This window comes from Alternaria arborescens (assembly GCF_004154835.1).
Source record: "Alternaria arborescens strain FERA 675 chromosome Unknown contig_4, whole genome shotgun sequence".
NCBI classification, from domain to species: domain Eukaryota; kingdom Fungi; phylum Ascomycota; class Dothideomycetes; order Pleosporales; family Pleosporaceae; genus Alternaria; species Alternaria arborescens.
Genome location: NW_021167859.1, coordinates 763,055 through 781,184, shown reverse-complemented (window position 1 = coordinate 781,184; position 18,130 = coordinate 763,055). Strand labels below are relative to the sequence as shown.

Genomic DNA, 18,130 nt, shown 5'->3' with positions numbered 1-18,130 from the left:
AGGTCCTGCAATCCTTCAATGCTTGAGCCTCACAGATCATCACACGCAACCATTACGGTCACCTCCGACACTGCCACCATGTCAATATTGTATCTTCCCAAGGCTTATGTGTCTTAGTGTCGAAACGCGCTCCACCGACAGCGCTGCGGTTGATGATGTATCTATGACGTTTCCGCTAGAACTAGTGCCGCATTCACGCCCAGACCCATGTAAAGTATCGCTGGGTCCTGGAAGGCCGGTAGACATTGCATTTCGAAATGTCTTTTTCAGACGCATACAACAGCAAGAAGCGTGCTATTTCATCCGCGCTGCCGAACAATTCCTACCTTCGCTGGGATGCGCCTGGCGTGGAGGCACCGAAGTCTAACGAGGCTGAGACGGCAAAGAAGATTGGAGAGACGATGAACTGGATGCAACAGCACAACTCACGTCAAGACGCAGGGTATCGTCAAGGGCAAGATGACTGTGCTTCCGGATTTGCCGGCACATTTACAGCAAGGCCTTTTCAAGACCCCGGGGGAGGCGTACGATGTTGCAGCACGATATGCTAACGAACCTGTCTTTCTTCAGGCCGACCAGGAACCTGGGCCTCGCGGCCTAGGAATGCGAGTATTCGGAGTGCAGGGAGAGAGGCTCCAAAGCGCTGACCCTGAGGTTAGTACCCAGGATTTCTTCTTTAACAACGCTCCGTCTATCGAACTGACCGACATCGATACCTGTCTTGAGATCACGCAACTGAGAGAGAAGTACTTTGATGGTCCCTAGAAGCTGGCTGCAGCGACGAAACTAAGGACAGATGCAATCAAACAAAGCGCACCTGGTATGGGTTTTATTGTCGCAATGCGTCTTCGTCTTGGCTCATGTTAGCAGGTATGCTTCCGAATACCAACATGATCAGCCACTCGTTCTACACGCAAAGCGCGTTTAGATTTGGGGATTGGTGTGGCCACATGGCGCTTTTTCCAGTGCTTGACGACATGAAGAACCGAACCGAGAAAGTCAAGGGTGGTGACTCTCGAGAAGTGCTTCGAGACTGGCTGTCGGAATACTTTGCCCAAAACGGCGCCAAGTATGAGTTTAAAGTCAGTTCTGTCGTAACTGTCGGCTGCGCTGTTCTGATTCCAGTAGATTCAGCTAGGTATCTCGCCTGATCATCATCCAACTGAAGATGGATCAGTAGTGTGGGATGAAGCTACCGCACCATACCAGACGATCGCGACAGTTGAGTTTCCACCGCAAGGTGCCCTGAGCGCCGAGCGACGAGTGTTCTGGGAAGACACAATGAAGCTGAACCCATGGGTTGGTATGGTTGATCATCAGCCACTAGGCAGTATCAATCGCTTGAGGGAAACGGTGTATGAGATGAGCAGGAAGAAGCGCGAAGCTGCAAACGCCACGCTGACTCAAGCCATCAACAGTGTCGATGAGGTGCCATAGACATCGTGCTTTTGATTAACGTCAGCATCACAGGATCTTCAGCCCAATAGTGTCTACAAATTTTCCCTGTCCAGACAAGAATTTCCGGCACAGTCAAAGCGTAACCTTCACATATCAAGTTTCCACTCATGCTTTCGAAACGAGGAAAGCGATGCTCTCCAGCCACTACTACACACAGCCATTACTTTGTCTACCATGAATACGAGCTTTTACACACAGAAACGGCATCTAAAAGGCTCGTACAGATTAGGGAATTTAGCCATGTAGCAGCTGACGTTAAACTACCAATTAGCGCGTCTTCAGACGTGGGACCATGTGATTGGTATCCGTATGCTCGCGCATCCCATTGGAGGCTGAAAATAGCTGTCCAATCAACGCGACAGCCACCAATACTTCTAACCAAGAAGTTCGGTTCTTGATAACTGCTCGGTCATACCGGTGCACTCAGCTTCCTCCTGTGTAGAGAAGAGTAGCAAGCTGGTTGCTTCGAATACGAGGAGTAGCCACGCTATGTGCTGAGTCCCATTACAGTATAAAAGGGTCCATCATGGCTTCGTTTCCAAGAGGTGTGCATCTCGAACCTCAGATACCATTTCCAGTTGACAATTCACTTCAAGATGCTCTTCAACGCATTGACAGTTCTTTCTATCATCGCAAGCGCCCATGCCACAGGTCGTGCGATCGTTACCAACCAATGCCCCGAGCCCATCTATCTCTGGTCCGTTGGTGGTAGCATAAGTGACCAACACATCGTCAATCCTGCCACATCCTACAGTGAATCCTTCGTCACTGACCCGAAATCTGGAGGCATTGCGATCAAGATATCACCAATCGAAGGCGGTGAGAAATGCCCTTGTACGGACTGCATGTGAGACAAACACTGACTTTGCACGCCTACCATTAGGTATTTTCAAGCCAAACGTCAGCCAAACGATCTTCGCGTACAACCTCGACGTTGACCAGATCTGGTACGATATGAGCGACATTTTCGGTAACGGCTTTGCGGGAAGTACCATGACCCTCAAGCCGACGGATTCAACGTGTGAGAGCATCGTGTGGGCGTACGGAAAGCCGCCCGCTGGTAGTCAGGTCAAGAACTGTGGAGCTGAGACGGATCTTGAGCTGACATTTTGTACCGACCAGTGCTTGCCGAGTTGGTCTCCTTGTGGAAGAAACGCGCCGCCGGGTGAGACGAGGACGTGCTGCACGCATTGTATTGGCGATCATCACTGTGTTGCTGCACCCAATTAAATGCACCCTAACACTGTGCCGAACATGAATGATCGAAGGAACAGCGAGCAATTTGACACGACGAGGAAAGAGCTATGTGGGCATCAGCCGCACGCGTTGAGATTGCGGGGCAGGCTATACTGGTTCGGGTTTCGATTTGGATGGGGGAGGGGTAAAACGCCTCATGCTATATCTGATTTCACCTCATTTTCCTTGCTTGTTAGTATGCCCTCATCAGGAATTAAAAAAATTCCTCTGGGTGTAACCACCTCGTGCCAATTCTACACATAACCCAGACCGCATTTGCTTTCTTTTATTTTCCAACGCTCGGATCGATCTACTGTACAGTGATGCTTCCTGAACAAAATCTAAAACCCTCGTGTCTGACACTAATTTAGATTCCAGCCATTGCCATAAACATGCACACTCTACCCTAGAGCATGACCACGTCTCCCTCGGCATCCCACTCAATCTCAATCCTATCCATCGGTTCCTGATGTACTCCAAAGGGACCCATAGCTTTCCGATAACATGTATATTCTCCCCGACGTAGCCTATCCGGCTCACTCTTCATTCTCCACGGCGTGCCACTTTCTGAATCCCAAGTCTTCATGGTCCAGGGTGGAAAATAGAGATACACCGCAACCTCAGCATCGCGGAACATGGCGCGCACATCGTCTATTGGGTCTAGGCATCTTGCTAGATCAGCACGAGCCCTGGTATTCTCTAGATATTCAATGTGGTAAGCTTCCACCCGCTTCAGGTTGGGAAAGCAGCAGGCTTTCTTGGCGAGACAGAGATCGTTGAGGAAATTAGCTGTGATATGCGTCGCTTCGCTGATACGTAATATTTCCAGTGTCCTCGGAAAGATCTCTCTCGGGTTGGCGTTGGGTGTTCCTTGGCGCGCGATGGTATGGCCTTCGATTGCTCTCATGGTAAGGGTGACTTCCTTTAGAGTCTCGAAACGTCGGAAATCAAAAAGCGTGATCACATTATGTTCCCACACCAAAGCCGTCATGTCACTGGGCACCTCGAGCACTGTTAAATGAGGTAGTGTGGCTGTGAGTGCGCCACTGAGGAAACTGTGTCTCCACAACCATGGATGTGGAGGGTTCGCGATGGCGGACGGAGAACGTGTGTTGGCGAAGAAAGGAAAATCCATTAGCCACGCGTCGCTGACGTTCAACTCACGTAAGTTGGGAAGTACGCAGAGAAGAATGCCAAACAGTGCGGGAACGACATCTGTCTTGATAGAGTTGATCCAATCCTTCGCGTGTCGCTTGTTGGCGGCGTATTGCTGGATCATGGTCTTGCATATTTCCATGAATTCGGCTTGCTGTGTTATGCGATCTGGAGCGGGGGTTGGGTTATAGATGACGTCGGTAAGGTATACGTATACTCCGATGCGATTAACATGTCTTGTCTTTGAAGTTCTTCCTTCACTGCGACTCCAGATTTCCAACTTCTTGACGCGCGACAGCAAGTGCGACCGATGACCCATCTCCCACATATACCCATCAATGAAAGTGAGATTGAACCTTGGTTCTATGAGCAGCCATTCCTGCGCAATAGGCTTCCATTTCTTGGATGTAAGCGCGAGGTTTCCAAGATCCCGATTGCGATTTAGATTTGTGAAGTGTGCGCCAATGTTGAGCAGCAATTCATCGGGGAGGTCGTTGATGGTCGTACGTTCGCGATCTGAGGAAGAGTTGAAAAACCGATGGAACATTATGGATAAACTAGAGAAACCTGGACAGGTTGTATAAGGATCTTACTGGTATAAAAATGGCGACGTCGGCGCGAGGTAGCGATAGGCAACAGCGAGAGTGGTTGACTTGCACACAGGCAGCTTTAGACTATCATCAGCGTTGTTCGTACTCACAGACTTGTGTACGGGCCAACCTTTCGTGTGCTACAAGTGGGTGTGTTAAATTTAGGGCGAGTTTTATGATAGGGAAGCGCACGGTCTTATCACGTGCAACATAGCTTTCACTTTGATCTCCACACGGCTAGTTTATGCAGCGCGTTGGACAGCTGCAATTCACAAGACGAAGTCTGTATCTATCAAGAGTAAGGTATATGTATTAGCTCGTGAAAAAGACCTTCCATAAACATATGTCGACAAAAGTAGGTATAGTATCTGAGGCCATTGCTGCTCGCCATCATTCTCCGCCTTCTCTAAGAGCGCTAGGCTATTCCAGAACTATCGTACCTCGTATGACCGGTTCCGCCTCCAGGAACATCTTCCATTTGACACCGGCCCACAGTGTTGCCCTGAACTGGGAATCTATGCTAATGATGTTGCCAGATCCTAGCCGTAGCCTGTTTATGTCGTCTTGTAGATTGTGAACCTCGGTTGTTGTGTGCGACTCAATTTCAACACACTCAGCACGCTTCGATCGCTTCGGCTTCTCTTCGTACGTACGAAGTTTCTTCGCTGTGTTTCGATGCTGATCTGAAGGCTGCGCGCGCGTGCCATCTATGGTAGTGAAACTAGCACCAAAGAATCGGCTTTCTCTAGGTAGCGGTGCAAGCGTCTGCTTGATCCGGAAACCAAACTGATGGGTATCCAAATCTATGGTGTTGGTCAGCCTGCTGTTCTGGCCACATTGGACCAGAGCTTACTCAATAACGGTGAAAGTCGTCGCTTGAGTGCGTGCTTCCCAAGAGCCCTCTCATTCCATCCACCAGATCCGACAGTTTTCTTCTTCATTCTTGAATCCAGAAGCTGCGGGTCCCATCTGCTGTTCCTGGTGCCGTGGAAGAAGGCGCTCTGTGTCCACGACTCTAGGTTGAAAGTGGGACTATTGAGTAGTTGCGAGTGGTGGTCAGCGTGCCGTAAGAAATATCTAAAGCCCATCTTCAGCGACTGACGCTTCCTGATAGCTTCTGGGTTCCACTTGGAGAATGGCGCGTGCGTGGTCGAGTAGTGCCAGGCCTCTATAGTCGTCAAACGGGAAAGCGCCTCGATCTCTTTGCGCATGTCGACGAGAGTTCCTTGCGGTCCGGTATGGAAAGTGACATTGACCCCTTTACGGTCAAGATCTACGAGTAACTGAGAGTAGTCCAGTTGGCTCAGATCTGCAGCATCGCACTGTATCAAAAGGTTGTTAGGCGATGGCTCGAAAGACAGCTCGACGTGCCTGAGCCTCAATTCTTCCACAGGGACTTCGTTGATTCTTTGCAAGAGGGCAAACATCCATTTGTTGCATGATCGCAGGTGAAGATATTGTATAGTAAGCGGTAAGACCTTGGAACGTAGCTCCGCCAGCGTCTTGTCCATTAGAAGCGCACGATCCATAATTGCTGTGCCATCGTGCTTTGTCACATCCAGACTACTGGTATTGGAGAACACAATGTCATGCGGACGTCCTAAGATATCCATGGGTACATCAAGTCGCTTCAGTCTTGAGAAACCTGCCAACGTAATAATGTGTGTTCCCATGTTCCTCCATTTGAGGTTGTGTGACTCAAGGACCTCAACCGTGGGAGGGCCTTTCCATCTGGTATTCTCCGAGATTATGAGAGCTTCGAGCCTCGCCTGGAACACGTCTAATGCTGGACCTTGGAATGGTGCAGCAGGCAGTAACTCTGGGTTCAGCGCAGGGAAAGCTGATGGAGCCAGGTGTATCGGACGTGGAGGTTGGCCTGAGTGAAATACCCTAGCTTCGGGTAGCTGAACAGTCACCGATTTGATGCTTGGACAAGATATTGCGAGAACGTTGAGAAAGAAGGCTGAATCTGGCTCCCATACAGGACCGACAGATATGTTGTCTTCTCTAACCAGGCTCCAGTCAACGACTCGCCCGGTAGTCGCAGTGATGGCGGTGCCAAGACTTTCTAGGAAATTCGGGCGGAGACCCATCGGATCTGCGTAGAAACGTTCTCCATGGTGCCTGTATCCAAAATCTCCGAGATTAACACTAGATATTTTGTTGCTGAGCTCAGCGTGACCAATGAGCATTTCGAAGAATTCTCTAATGTTCATGCTAGATACGATCAAGCCACGCACGATGGTTTGCTGAACGATCCCACTAATCCGTTTGCTGACGAGTCCGAGGTTGAGGATATGCGTAGTGGCAAGGAGGTTTGAGGCTACCATCTCAATAATCTCGCAAGGCAGGCCAAGTAGGCCGTGATTCTGGAGGAGGTGGATGTCAACTTCGTCTGATCGCACACTCGTATCAGGTTGGTGACCATCTTGCGCGCCTTCGGGGGTAGTCTCCGGTATTGCAGGTTCCCGTGGAAGGGTGGGAGTCTTTGTTCCACTTGCAGGGCTCGCTACGCGTCTCTTCCTGGCACTAGAACTGGGTGGTGTCGTTGGAGCCATGGCGATACAAGAGTGGGGGCGATATGTGATTTGGATGGTTGAGTTGAGACGCTAATAGTTATGATGAACTCCTCTTGAATTTGGTACACGGTTGTGTGTGCATGTGCGAAATATGGCCAGTCACAACTGCGGCAATCGCGGTACCTGCATGTGATCAATGGTCTGTGACGTAATGGAGTGAGTCTGGTGAGACGATTACCTGAAGAACTCTGCCAGATCGTGAGAAACGAACTTTGTTGTGCGATTTAGAGCACAGAAGAAGTGTTGTGGTGCAGTACGGTCCTTGGCTGCTGCTCGTTGACTGAGGTGGGTGGGTGGGTGTGACACGTCGCGCCAAGACGCTATTCTTGAAGCAGGTGACTCGTTCCAAAGCTCTTGCCTTTGATACGCACGCTGATGAGACGAGAAGTTATGGCTACACGCGCGTTCTCGAGTGTCAAATTTGGTATTCACTTGATGCTTTCAATACATTGCAATCTGCCAACAAGTTCATCTCGAATGTGAGAAGCGACCTCCTTCACTGCGAGCTGCGGCAACAGGTTGCATCACTGTTGCTAGGTTTGTATTCATGCGGACGTCTGGAAACATACCATCTACTCTTCCCTCGTTTTAACCCTGAGGAACTGCAATTTGGCTGGTTTGTGGGCTGAGTGTCGATTGTGGTCAACTAAAGGGGCGACACTGAGTGTTTTGCCACTCTCATCTTCAAGTGTGAAGTCGAACGTCGCGATAAAGTATGCGGTGATGATATTCTGCTCCAGTTTAGCGAAGCGCATGCCCAGGCAGGGATGTCGTCCTGATCCCCAACCGACAAAGCCATGCGCCGCCTTCTTCTTGTCCTCGGCGCGCTCTGGCGAGTATCGAGCTGGATCCCATTTGTGAGGATCAGTATACACGTCCGGGTCGAGATGGATATCGCCAGTGGCATACGTGACGAAAGCGCCGGGGGGGATGACTTCGTTGCCGTTGCCTGTGGGTATGCCTTTACTACTGATGTTCCGCCTGAAGGCTGTACCGAGAAGATTCAGTCGTAAAGAATCGCGGAGACACATGTCTATGATCGGAAATTCTGCCTCCCACGCTTCTATGGGCACGTCGTCAAGCTGATCGCGCAAGGGTGCTTTGGGATCCTTAGCGTACTTCGCTGCAGTACTACAGATCTCGTCCTTCGCTTTGGCGAGCCACTCGGGTGAGGTTGCAAGATAGCAGATTACCTAGCAGAGTTCAGTTTTCTTTGGCTTTTACAGTATGCACATGCAGATCCACTCACCCAACCTGCATTGATACCACTATTGATCAGTCCAGCGAACAGCGCTCCAACGATGAACTCGACGATCCTCACAGCACGATCGCCTTGATCTAGCATCTGTTGTAGAGCATCATCGTGTTTCTCGTCACTCGCCGCGCGCTTTTTGATTATACTGTCGATCATCATATAAAGTCGCGTGCCCGCATATGTCCGTTGTATGGTAGCCAGCGAAGGTAGTTTTGGAAAGATAACTGACGTAGCGGTCGCGCTCCTATCGATCATCTCGAACATCTTCAAGGCGGCTTCCAGCTTGTCCGGATCCTCAGCGATCTCAGTAGGGCCTACCATGCGAATAGTAAGGCGAAACACGATGCGATAGAGGCTCTCAAAGGGATTCGTACGACCGCTGGCATCATTCTTGATGGCTTCTAGGGCTTCCTTTGTGTCAGATATGAGAACAGGCAAATTGCGGCGGAAATGCTCTTGCTTCAAGAGGGAGGTGAGGCGGCGATGGAACCAGGCATCGAAACCAAGGTTCTTGTCTTCGTCGGTGATTTCTTTGGTTGCTTTGTTTGATTTGGGCGTTTGGCCGAATAGGACAGAATCTGAATGTGGTGTACAAAGTCAGTACGTGCCTCACATGTAGTTCGCACAGGGAACTTACAGCCCTCACCAAAGCCTAATTCTTTCGACTCAAAAAACACCTGACGTCCCTTGTCTCCAGAGAGCGCAACCACCATGTTCGGCCCCACATGAAAGGAGAAAGTACCAGTTTTGGACTGGTCGCGTCGCTCGCTCCACCAGTTCCACCGTTGGGTCCAGAAGCCAAGGGCTCCAACAACGGGGAGATCGTCGCTGACTTGAGGCGGCGCGTCCGCAGGTATACGATGCGAGTAGGGCAGCAAGATAGTGGTGGTAAGGACCAGTACGACTACCAAGCAAAGAAGGATCGTTTTGGTGTCCACGAATTGGTCGAGGATGTTGAACAGCGCCATTTTGCTAAGTTGTATCACCAGCAATTAGACGATATTATCGCAGTTCAATCCTGTCGACCATGCGGATGGCGGGCGAACCTGGATAAATAGCACAGACAGCCGTGTAACGAGCGGAGAACGGCTGGCTAATGCAGAGCTAGGAGTCCAGATCGGACGCCACTGCACACCAGTGGAGCTGTGCCGTCATCACCACCGTCGTTGCAAGCATCTTGTAGCGTGTTTCAAGCCTGCCAGACTGGGCTGAGCTTATAGACCGATTCTGTGATTAACACCAGCCATAGATTCTATGGCATGGCGTTTCATATTGTCTCAATGCTGGAACAGGCATGATCGCAATATATCTCAATGTTGAGCAGTTTATTGCGACGGCAAATGAGGAAGTTGGCCACAACACTTTATTTGCGATATCTGTACGCACTAGCACTACTGCGGGCGTCGTCTTACAGGATGCAGATCATTTGCAGCCACGCTGCGATTTCCTAGGCTCGTCCTGTGAACATCTCTCCTACATTCCCGGCCACGATGCTCCCATATAGCCGCCGTGGGTTAGACACTTGAATTGCGATTGTGATTACCCGAGTATAATGCAAGAGAAGGACCACCGTGCAGTAGACTTGATCCACAACGCGCACCGCTTGCTCAAAATTGTTTCTTGAAGCGTGTATGGATAGAAATTGCAGGACTCCGGTACGATCAAAGGCACCAAAATGCCGAGTCTCCCCCCGTAGCAATGCCTTTCGACACTAATGATGCTGAAAGCCTGTATAATTCCAAAGGCTCTTGTGGAACTTTGTGGAGGGAAAAAGAGCTCCAAGGCCCTTGCTCAAGTAGAAAACGAGCCATCGGCGTAGACCCGTGGTAGAGCTGCTGCTCGCCTCTGTCCGCGACTATTTCAATACATGCATTCTCGCATGTAACCTCTTCGTTGTATCCTGCTCTTCCTCTTCCTAGAGGCCCGATACACACGTCACTATCGATGTTATCTGCAGACACTACACAGAAAGAACCCCCTATGCCCATAAGATCGTATCCTGCATTGCTCGGCGTTGGTTCTTTTGTGGGTTTGTGTTGCGTGCAATTGTGGTCCGGGGGGATCAAGTCTTGTTTGAACTCGATTGTTGGCTTCTGCGATGAGCCTGCCGGTCGATATCGAGGATATTCGACGATGATACCGTCAGGACGTTCGATCGCGCGATACTTTTTCGTGCGACGCTTGGGTTTGCTTCGAGCTGTCGTAGCGTTATCGAGGTTGGCTTTTGAAGGCATATTCTGGTTGTTTTGGGTGTCGGGCCGGGTCGCTGAGGGCGGGATATATTTAGCTTCGCGCATGTTGAAGTAAGGGGATATGCGGTCGATTGCGTAGTGAGGCTTCGAATGCACTATTGTTGTAGCCAGCGTCTCGAGCTTCTCTGTATCAGTGTATCTGTAGAGCTATCACTTTTATACCTTCTGAGCGATGCAATGCGACGCGTCGCATAGACATAGAGAACCTTCTTCAGCTACGTGACCATGGTCTGGAGAGTCCAGATCCGTCTCATCGCGATCAAAAACTCTCCACACGCTCATCTTGCCTTCTCTTGCACAACAAGCTCACCGTAGAGCAGATGCCTTGCGCGCAGTGAGCCTGATCTACCTTGAACACACCACAACTGCGTCACATCTAGGGACTGTAGACACGACGATGATGGTCTGGACCTTTAGATGCGCCTTCCAACGATATGCAGCCTGTAGTGTGCAATCTGGTAGCAGCATAATAGCTGTCTCTCATATCCTGAGTATATCCAGAGCCTCAATCGACGTCATTTCGAGTTCGTCGCACGGAAATCTAGACTTTCAGAATAACGGTTGTGCTGCTAAGCCCTGTCGCTGATCGTGGTGGTGATGAACGGGTGCGCAGCAGCTGAATGGCGTGCAGCCACACAGCCCCTGCGCAGCATCGCGAACAATCGTCATATGTGAAGCCGACAAGCGAACTCACTTCCTATGACGATGTGTGCGAGTGCGAGAAGCTGGAGTTTACTGAAGGCCAGAGGGTCTAGACTTTGGTGTCGTGGGGGTCACTTGGAGAAGACGGTAAAGGGGTGCAGGAGAAATGGAGCGTATGGGAAGTGGGCCGGTGATGATGTCAGGGCACGTGCTCGACAGGTACACAGGTTAGGCAAACCCTCGCTCTTTTCACAACATCATGGCGACGTTCAAGCACTGCACCACTGCAATGCATGTATCATTGCGTCCACACCATTTTTCATACTTTCTATAGCTGCCTCTCAGAAAAAATTCCTGCATCACTTCCTTCCAGTCACCTTGCCACGAATCTCATATTTTCCTTCTTTCCTCATATTGGAGCCCTTGCCAAGTTCAAGGAACGATGACATTAGGTAGACCCTGCTATATAGCCCAGTGCTGCTAACATCTCTGGCTCATCCTTTAGCTGATCAAGTGTCGTCGCGAGGCACTTCTCGACTGCAGGGATTATATCGCCAGCAATATAAGGCGCTGGTGTATCCCTCTTGGTTTCCATTATTGCTACGTCAGTGAACCTCGCAATGCCGAATCTTGTGGTCAGATCAACGCGCGATGCCTGCCATCCTCGAAGTGTGGCCAGAAGCCTAGAGTCAGGGTAACAACACAAGTTCCAGGCAGCTGACAGAAGGTTCTGCTTGAATAGCAGCTGAACTTCGCGCAGTTTCGGAAAGCCAACTTCATTGAGTATCAGCCTGTCGAGCCATCGCACATCGGGAGAGACCGTTCCAAAGATTATGTGTACAGACTCAAGAGATGGCGGCAATATACGGTGAGGCTCGGTGTAGTAACGATGTTCGACCAGCCGGCAAGGTGTGAATTCGGACAACAACCTGTCTCCCGGCCTTTTGAACAAAGTTCTGTATGGGATTACCAATCGCTTGAGCTTGGAACATTCTGAAAGATGCAGGGACATGACTAAGCTGGTCGCCGGGAAAGCATCAGGGTGGTCGGGATCCACATTGACCTCCTCGAGTCGTGCTTGAAGGTCTGATCGCGCCTTCTCGTACGAATACATGGCCACTTCGGTACTGTATGTATCGGGACCAGTGAGAATACAGGCATTCAGCAAATCGAAGCTGTGACTAGAGACTGTACCCATAGACACACACTTTAGACCATGCGCAAGAGTCAAAAGAACTTTCATTCCAGCCGAGGTGCACCTAGACTCTTTGAAAGCAGTATCACATATGGAGTAATCTCCGTGTATCATATGAGGTCTCTGAGCGGCATTGTGGTTGGAGACTATGTTTCGCGCCGCATCCTCCGAAATGGGACCAAGTCGAAGGTGAGTAAAGGATATGACTAGGGTTGAGTACGCTTGCAGTAAGTCCACCAGTTTCCAAACATTTTTGAGTGGTAGAGTTGCTCGTCGAACAAGGCCTTCCTGCGCGATTGGGCGTATGCGTCGACAAGTGATTGACAAAACATGGAGGTCGGTGATATCGACGTCCTCTGTGATGTGGACCAGCAGCTCCTCGGGAAGCCGGAGTATCGCAGCCTTGGAATGCGACGTGGCCATGGGCTCTGATCCGAATTCCTCCAGGATCTCGGGATGGTCTGACTCAACCGGTCTGCGAGGGTTCTTGTGGTGAGGAGAGACGAACCTTTAGCCACCGGCGCGATGAAATCGATTGGCTCCCGGAACGCAACACAAAATGTTTGTTCCGTTCCGATCTCACCTCTAGAGCGTCGCCTTGGCCAATAGCCTCCTGCTCTCACGTACCGACGGCCGTAGGTGGTAAACGCAATCAAAAGAAGTATATTGAAGCTCTTCTATCTTGCAGTATCTGCTTCCACTACTGTGTCACAGATGGATAACCATAGACTGTAGCCTGTTCTAATCCAAATCAAAGACAACTTCCGATCCGCAGTTGAGTTTTCCATCGACTTCTCGGTCACTTCGACTGTTTGCCAAGGAATTAACCAGAGAATGTGAATGAACTCTATAATGGCTAGAGAGACTTCTCGAACTATACAGACGTGTAATTCGCTTCAACTAATTCTAGTGCAATTTCATAACATTCTAATAGCGTTTCGGTTCGTTTTGAATTACTACACCCCCGCGGATTGTCGGTTCACCTTCGGAAGAATTCTGTTGCAACTCAACTGTGGTGTGAAAAAAGGCTACGCGTGACACCATGGAATCAAAGTCAACGACCCATCCCGGTACCAACGAGTATGTCGCAAGCATGCACTATGGTCTTCACCCAATCTTCATCTCTATCAAATCATCATCTTAGCACTGTGTTTTGACAAAGGTCAAAGACTTCAAGATTGGCCACATGGATGTCCCAGTCAAGACCAGGAATCTACGAGTTTTCTTTCAACACAACCGCCCTTTCCCTCAACCTTTGCAAAGCTCAATATCCGTGATGGTTATTGAAACAAAGTCATTCTCCAGCATTCTGTTTAGTACACGATACTCTTGGCAGTTTACTCTTGCCTCTCCCGCCAATGACATCGAGCCAGACTGTTGGATATGTCTGCACAAATACTTTGTACACAAAGAAGGCGATGGGAATGAAGGTGACGCAACACCTGAGTGTATACCCATCAAATTACCATGCAGATATATCGTCGGTCAGCACTGCTTCGAAGACTACCGAAGCACCACAAACGTAGAGCAATGTCTCGTGTGTTGTCAGAAGCTTCTTCCTCGAGCTCCTCAAACAAAACCTGCTACTCTCTTAGGCACAGTACGTCAAACACTGTGAATTCGGTGGTATGAGCGCAGACTACGGATGACCTTGTTCGACATGGAACCCAAGGATGCATCGAGCATTGAGATGAAGATATACGATAGTCGTGTACTAACATATCTCGATGTTTTTATCGTCATTGGAACACTTGCGCACGCATTACACTGATACACAAGCACAAGAACGCCATTTTTCTGGTTTGGGTGAACATTACTACAATTACGCCATGTGAACCATCGGTGCATCGTTTGTTTCCAAAAGCTTCGGAACGTGGTCAGTAAGCCATGTCTTAACGAGTCACGGTTGGGTATCTAATCACTGGATAAGCCGCATCATGTTCACCAACCATCCGTTTCATTAAGAATTACTCATCATTCACAACTACTACTGACACATTCACCAGACGTTCAGCGCAGCAGCACCGGCAAGAGCGAGAAGTACGGAGCCCTCAATACCGTATTTGGTAGCCGCGCCAGTGCTCTCAGGCGCAGACACAGACGCCGAGGAGGAGCCACTAGCAGCAGACGTAGCCTCCGAAGCCGAAGCCGAAGCCGAAGCCATTGTGCTGGTCGGCATGACAGATCCACTGGGGGTCATCAGACCTGCACTGGCACTCCTTGTTGTAGTAGCAATAGTGCTACCGCCTTGCGCGAACTCAGTCATGCTAGGAATAGCACTTCCAGCATCAGTCAAGAGGCTGTTTCCAGCAACAACAGTAGCAGAGAGAAACTTCACGTCGTCACTGGAGAGCGTCGCTGTGATAGGTTCACCGCCAGTGTCGTCGTTGCCGCCTACTTGGTTCACCGTGCAAGTCATTTCAACTGCCTTTTCGTTGTAGTCGCATCCGAGGCTCATTGATACGACGTCGGTCGACATCTGGGCTTGGAAGCGCGTTTGGGAGAGGATAGTGACATCGAGGCCTGGGCCCCAGCCACATTCGTCGCTGTCGTCGGTATCCGTAGGGCAGGCGATGTGAAACTCGGTAGTGGAGGGATTGACGGCGTTAATGGTCGCGACAGGGTCAACGCCATCGTAGCCTACGCGAATTAGACTTGATCTGTGCCGGTGTTGGAACTAGAGTCACGTACCACCAGGGAAAAAGAAGCTGACGACGTCTTGAGCACAAGCCGCGCTTGCTAGGATGGAGAGAATAGCGATGGATTGACGCATGGTGGGTTTGGTGGGTCTACTCAGAAAGCAAGGATTATATTAGGGTATGGTAAATAGACTTTGCGAATGTAACGAACGACTGATTGGGTATAAAGGAGTGTGGTCGTAAAAACGAGTGACGATACGAGCTGAGGCTTGACGGTAGTGCAAACGCCTTTACGAGGAGGCGCATTGCTTCTTTTTATTTTCCCCTGAGTTTGGAATCGAAGCTTGTTTTGTTAGCTGCCGCGAAAGACCTTCAGGCTAGTGCTGATCTGCATTAGCCGTGTGGGCCATCTTGTAGGAAATGAGACTATGCCCTTCGAACGAAGCCTACAAGCCAATTAAGATAGGAGCCTAGTTCGGAGGCAAGCATCCGTGGCGTTGTCATATCCAAACTGCCTGTGGGACGAACTTGATAGAGGGTTTTCCACCAGCATGGTTTCCAGATGCTATTGTTCTCGGGCCATTGACTCGTGACACTATGTCCGAAGACCGGGGCCTGGATGTACCAAGATGTTCCTTTGTTCGGATCATGATTGTTCGACATTTGCATTCCTACTATATCGGAATGCAGTAAACGCCTTTAGGATAGTTAGGAGACCTATACAGATATCAATTCAGGTGAGAATCTTCTTCATTCCTGATGTTTTTTAAGATCCAATGTCCTTCTAAGACCGGCTTTGCGACCCGAGGAGCATATCATCGGCTATGCGCCGCGCCGTGGCGAAATGAGACTGCGACGTTTTCTAGGCGACCAAGGCCGGAGTGTTGCCAGTTTCAGGTCGACATTGATGGACGATAACCTAAACTGCTAATTGCTCGTTAATTCCCCAAGGCTGCAATATCGCGACGCGGATGACTTGTTGAATTCGTGTGTGTACTGGGTTCATAGGGTTGTTGTGAACATGTCACCCCAGTGAAGTGGTCAAATAGCCTTGGTGATGCGGGGACATGCAGGAACAATCGGCAGCCTACCACCCCACATGGCAATCCATCCTAAGAGGCGCACTGCGCGCACGCACCCTCTCATCCTTCTCTCCCGTACCTTTTGGTGCATTTCGCATCTCTAAGTAGACTTTGGTTTGTGCGGAATTCGATTATTGTTAGTACCATCAATAGTCAAGCCGTTGCAGATCCCGCACTGTCAAGCAGCATAACATGGCATCATCACCATCTTCTGTTGTCTCCTCTCGGAGGTCTAAGGGTGTTCTCGTTCTATGGGGATCGGTCGACCCTACCACAACTGATGAGAACGCATTGAACGATTGGTGGACCAACGAACACCTTCCCGAGCGTGTATGCCTCCCTGGCTTTCAAAGCGCGCGCCGCTATCGCGCACTCGAACCTGAACATGGGCCAAACGAGTATCTAGCACTGTACGAAACTTTGGATGTCCAAGCTCTAGCATCGGCCGAGTATCTATATGCTCTCGACCATCCGACAAAGAAGACAGTGCAATTTATGCCTTGCCTGGCAAAGATGAGCCGCTTCGCATGCGAAGAAATCTGGTCAGCATCCTCACCGACTTCGATGTCAGACCAAGCGGAGACCAACGGATTATTGTTAATGCTTATTTTTGAGACCAACAACGCTATGGATGATTCGACAAGAATTATTGGTGACTGCCTCAGTCGCAACGCGCATGGCGCGCTGGCAAATGTAACGCGTTCTCAAATCGCAAAAGTAAATCCAGATATTACAAGAGCGGGAAGTGCGAGCAAGTCTTATGACAATGTCCGATTCGATAGCTCGAGTGGTGGCGATAGCACAAAGACGGCTGGGACCTTCGTCGCACTCGTGGAATTTGATAGCACTGCTGACGACTCAGCACGTAAACTATCTTCAAGCAACGAGCCGCTTCAATCGCTCGCCACCACCATAAGGATCGCTGGGCTACATATTCAATACACCAACACATACACGCTCTTAGCCTCTCTCGCCAGATCCCAGGTCGTGTGCTGACAGCCTGACACGACGTCTGCGCCTACGCCATGCTGGCCGCCTAAACTACGCGAAGCGCTTCCGGCAACGCGCGCCCCGTTTCCAGGCATCTAAGCCAATCGCGCACCCCATCTAACAAGGAGACACGAGTCGAGTATGGGAAAATACCAAATTTGGGGTTTCGACATTTTGTGGCTGCAGGGGTAATCGTCCTTATTGTTCCTGAGGCGCAACCGGTGAAGATGCTAGCCCCTCCATAAAGAGCGCTGTAAGTCCCGCCTTGTCCGCTTACACCCGTTTCATCCCTCTCTTACAATCACGAAAGACTCGGTATGCCTTCTATCAAGATGCCCTCTTTCGGCCTCGGCCTCCCACGCGATGCCTCTCCCCGTCTACGCATCATACAAGGCTGCCAAATCGCCATCGCAGCCCTTAGTATCTTCGCCGTCTTCATCACGCTTGTCTTCCCTGTCCAGCGCAAGGTTTTCACTCTTAGTCTCCTCTATACCCCCATTTTGACTTCGGCAACGACAATCTTCCTCATCGTCCGAGAACAAAGACGCGCCGCCGCCGGTACTCTGTCCAAGCAGAAATATGTCAAGTACCAGATCCTCAAGATGGCTGCTGCGTTCGGCATGTCCATCGTAGGTTTCATTGGCCATGTTGCTAGTACGCCGACAAAAGGAGATGCTCATCGTGCGGGACAGCAGGGGCTGTGGATCAGTGGAGTCAAGATCAATAAGTGGCAGGGACTGCTGCTTTGGTTGAACTTCTTCAACTGGTAAGTCCTCCGCATCCAGGTATGATAGGTGTCTATGCTGATTGATCCGCGTGCACAGGGTCTTCCTCTGGGCTAGCTTGTTCTATTCTTGCTGCATGACTAGCAATAGGCAGGGTGCTATCGCTCTTTCTGGCGAGGAGGCGCAGATTGGAGCTGATTCCGACTCAGCTAACGACGAAGCTATTGCTCGTGCTCTTCAGGCTCAGGATGGCAACTGGCAGGCATAGAGAGGCATCGTGAAATCGGCATTCAAGTCGTCTTGGCGGCGAGTGTCGAGAGTCAGCAATTCGA

The 18,130-nt window shown here is 50.3% G+C and overlaps 9 protein-coding genes across 9 annotated transcripts; 5 read left to right on the top strand and 4 right to left on the bottom strand.

Annotated features, from left to right (window-relative positions):
* Nucleotides 1-257: 257 nt before the first annotated feature.
* On the top strand, nucleotides 258-765 carry AA0111_g2369 (hypothetical protein; the record flags this gene model as incomplete). Its single annotated transcript, XM_028648132.1, has 2 exons — nucleotides 258-524; nucleotides 571-765. The coding sequence occupies 2 exons, from the start codon at nucleotides 258-260 to the stop codon at nucleotides 763-765; spliced, it is 462 nt and encodes a 153-aa protein (XP_028509790.1).
* Nucleotides 766-890: 125 nt separating this feature from the next.
* AA0111_g2368 (hypothetical protein) lies at nucleotides 891-1,437 on the top strand (the record flags this gene model as incomplete). Its single annotated transcript, XM_028648131.1, has 2 exons — nucleotides 891-1,082; nucleotides 1,129-1,437. The coding sequence occupies 2 exons, from the start codon at nucleotides 891-893 to the stop codon at nucleotides 1,435-1,437; spliced, it is 501 nt and encodes a 166-aa protein (XP_028509791.1).
* Nucleotides 1,438-2,054: 617 nt separating this feature from the next.
* On the top strand, nucleotides 2,055-2,688 carry AA0111_g2367 (hypothetical protein; the record flags this gene model as incomplete). The annotated part of the gene is made up of 2 exons (XM_028648130.1): nucleotides 2,055-2,292; nucleotides 2,342-2,688. The coding sequence occupies 2 exons, from the start codon at nucleotides 2,055-2,057 to the stop codon at nucleotides 2,686-2,688; spliced, it is 585 nt and encodes a 194-aa protein (XP_028509800.1).
* A 412-nt stretch (nucleotides 2,689-3,100) lies between these two features.
* Nucleotides 3,101-4,396, bottom strand: AA0111_g2366 (hypothetical protein; the record flags this gene model as incomplete). Its single annotated transcript, XM_028648129.1, has 1 exon — nucleotides 3,101-4,396. One exon carries the CDS (start codon nucleotides 4,394-4,396, stop codon nucleotides 3,101-3,103), a length of 1,296 nt encoding a protein of 431 aa, XP_028509801.1.
* Nucleotides 4,397-4,859: 463 nt separating this feature from the next.
* Nucleotides 4,860-6,997, bottom strand: AA0111_g2365 (hypothetical protein; the record flags this gene model as incomplete). The annotated part of the gene is made up of 2 exons (XM_028648128.1): nucleotides 4,860-5,242; nucleotides 5,293-6,997. The coding sequence occupies 2 exons, from the start codon at nucleotides 6,995-6,997 to the stop codon at nucleotides 4,860-4,862; spliced, it is 2,088 nt and encodes a 695-aa protein (XP_028509798.1).
* A 593-nt stretch (nucleotides 6,998-7,590) lies between these two features.
* Nucleotides 7,591-9,241, bottom strand: AA0111_g2364 (hypothetical protein; the record flags this gene model as incomplete). Its single annotated transcript, XM_028648127.1, has 3 exons — nucleotides 7,591-8,211; nucleotides 8,268-8,851; nucleotides 8,911-9,241. The coding sequence occupies 3 exons, from the start codon at nucleotides 9,239-9,241 to the stop codon at nucleotides 7,591-7,593; spliced, it is 1,536 nt and encodes a 511-aa protein (XP_028509799.1).
* A 5,120-nt stretch (nucleotides 9,242-14,361) lies between these two features.
* AA0111_g2363 (hypothetical protein) lies at nucleotides 14,362-15,135 on the bottom strand (the record flags this gene model as incomplete). The annotated part of the gene is made up of 2 exons (XM_028648126.1): nucleotides 14,362-15,002; nucleotides 15,054-15,135. The coding sequence occupies 2 exons, from the start codon at nucleotides 15,133-15,135 to the stop codon at nucleotides 14,362-14,364; spliced, it is 723 nt and encodes a 240-aa protein (XP_028509796.1).
* Nucleotides 15,136-16,275: 1,140 nt separating this feature from the next.
* On the top strand, nucleotides 16,276-17,079 carry AA0111_g2362 (hypothetical protein; the record flags this gene model as incomplete). The annotated part of the gene is made up of 1 exon (XM_028648125.1): nucleotides 16,276-17,079. The coding sequence occupies one exon, from the start codon at nucleotides 16,276-16,278 to the stop codon at nucleotides 17,077-17,079; it is 804 nt and encodes a 267-aa protein (XP_028509797.1).
* Nucleotides 17,080-17,405: 326 nt separating this feature from the next.
* On the top strand, nucleotides 17,406-18,066 carry AA0111_g2361 (hypothetical protein; the record flags this gene model as incomplete). Its single annotated transcript, XM_028648124.1, has 2 exons — nucleotides 17,406-17,839; nucleotides 17,898-18,066. 2 exons carry the CDS (start codon nucleotides 17,406-17,408, stop codon nucleotides 18,064-18,066), a joined length of 603 nt encoding a protein of 200 aa, XP_028509794.1.
* Between the last annotated feature and the right edge of the window lie 64 nt (nucleotides 18,067-18,130).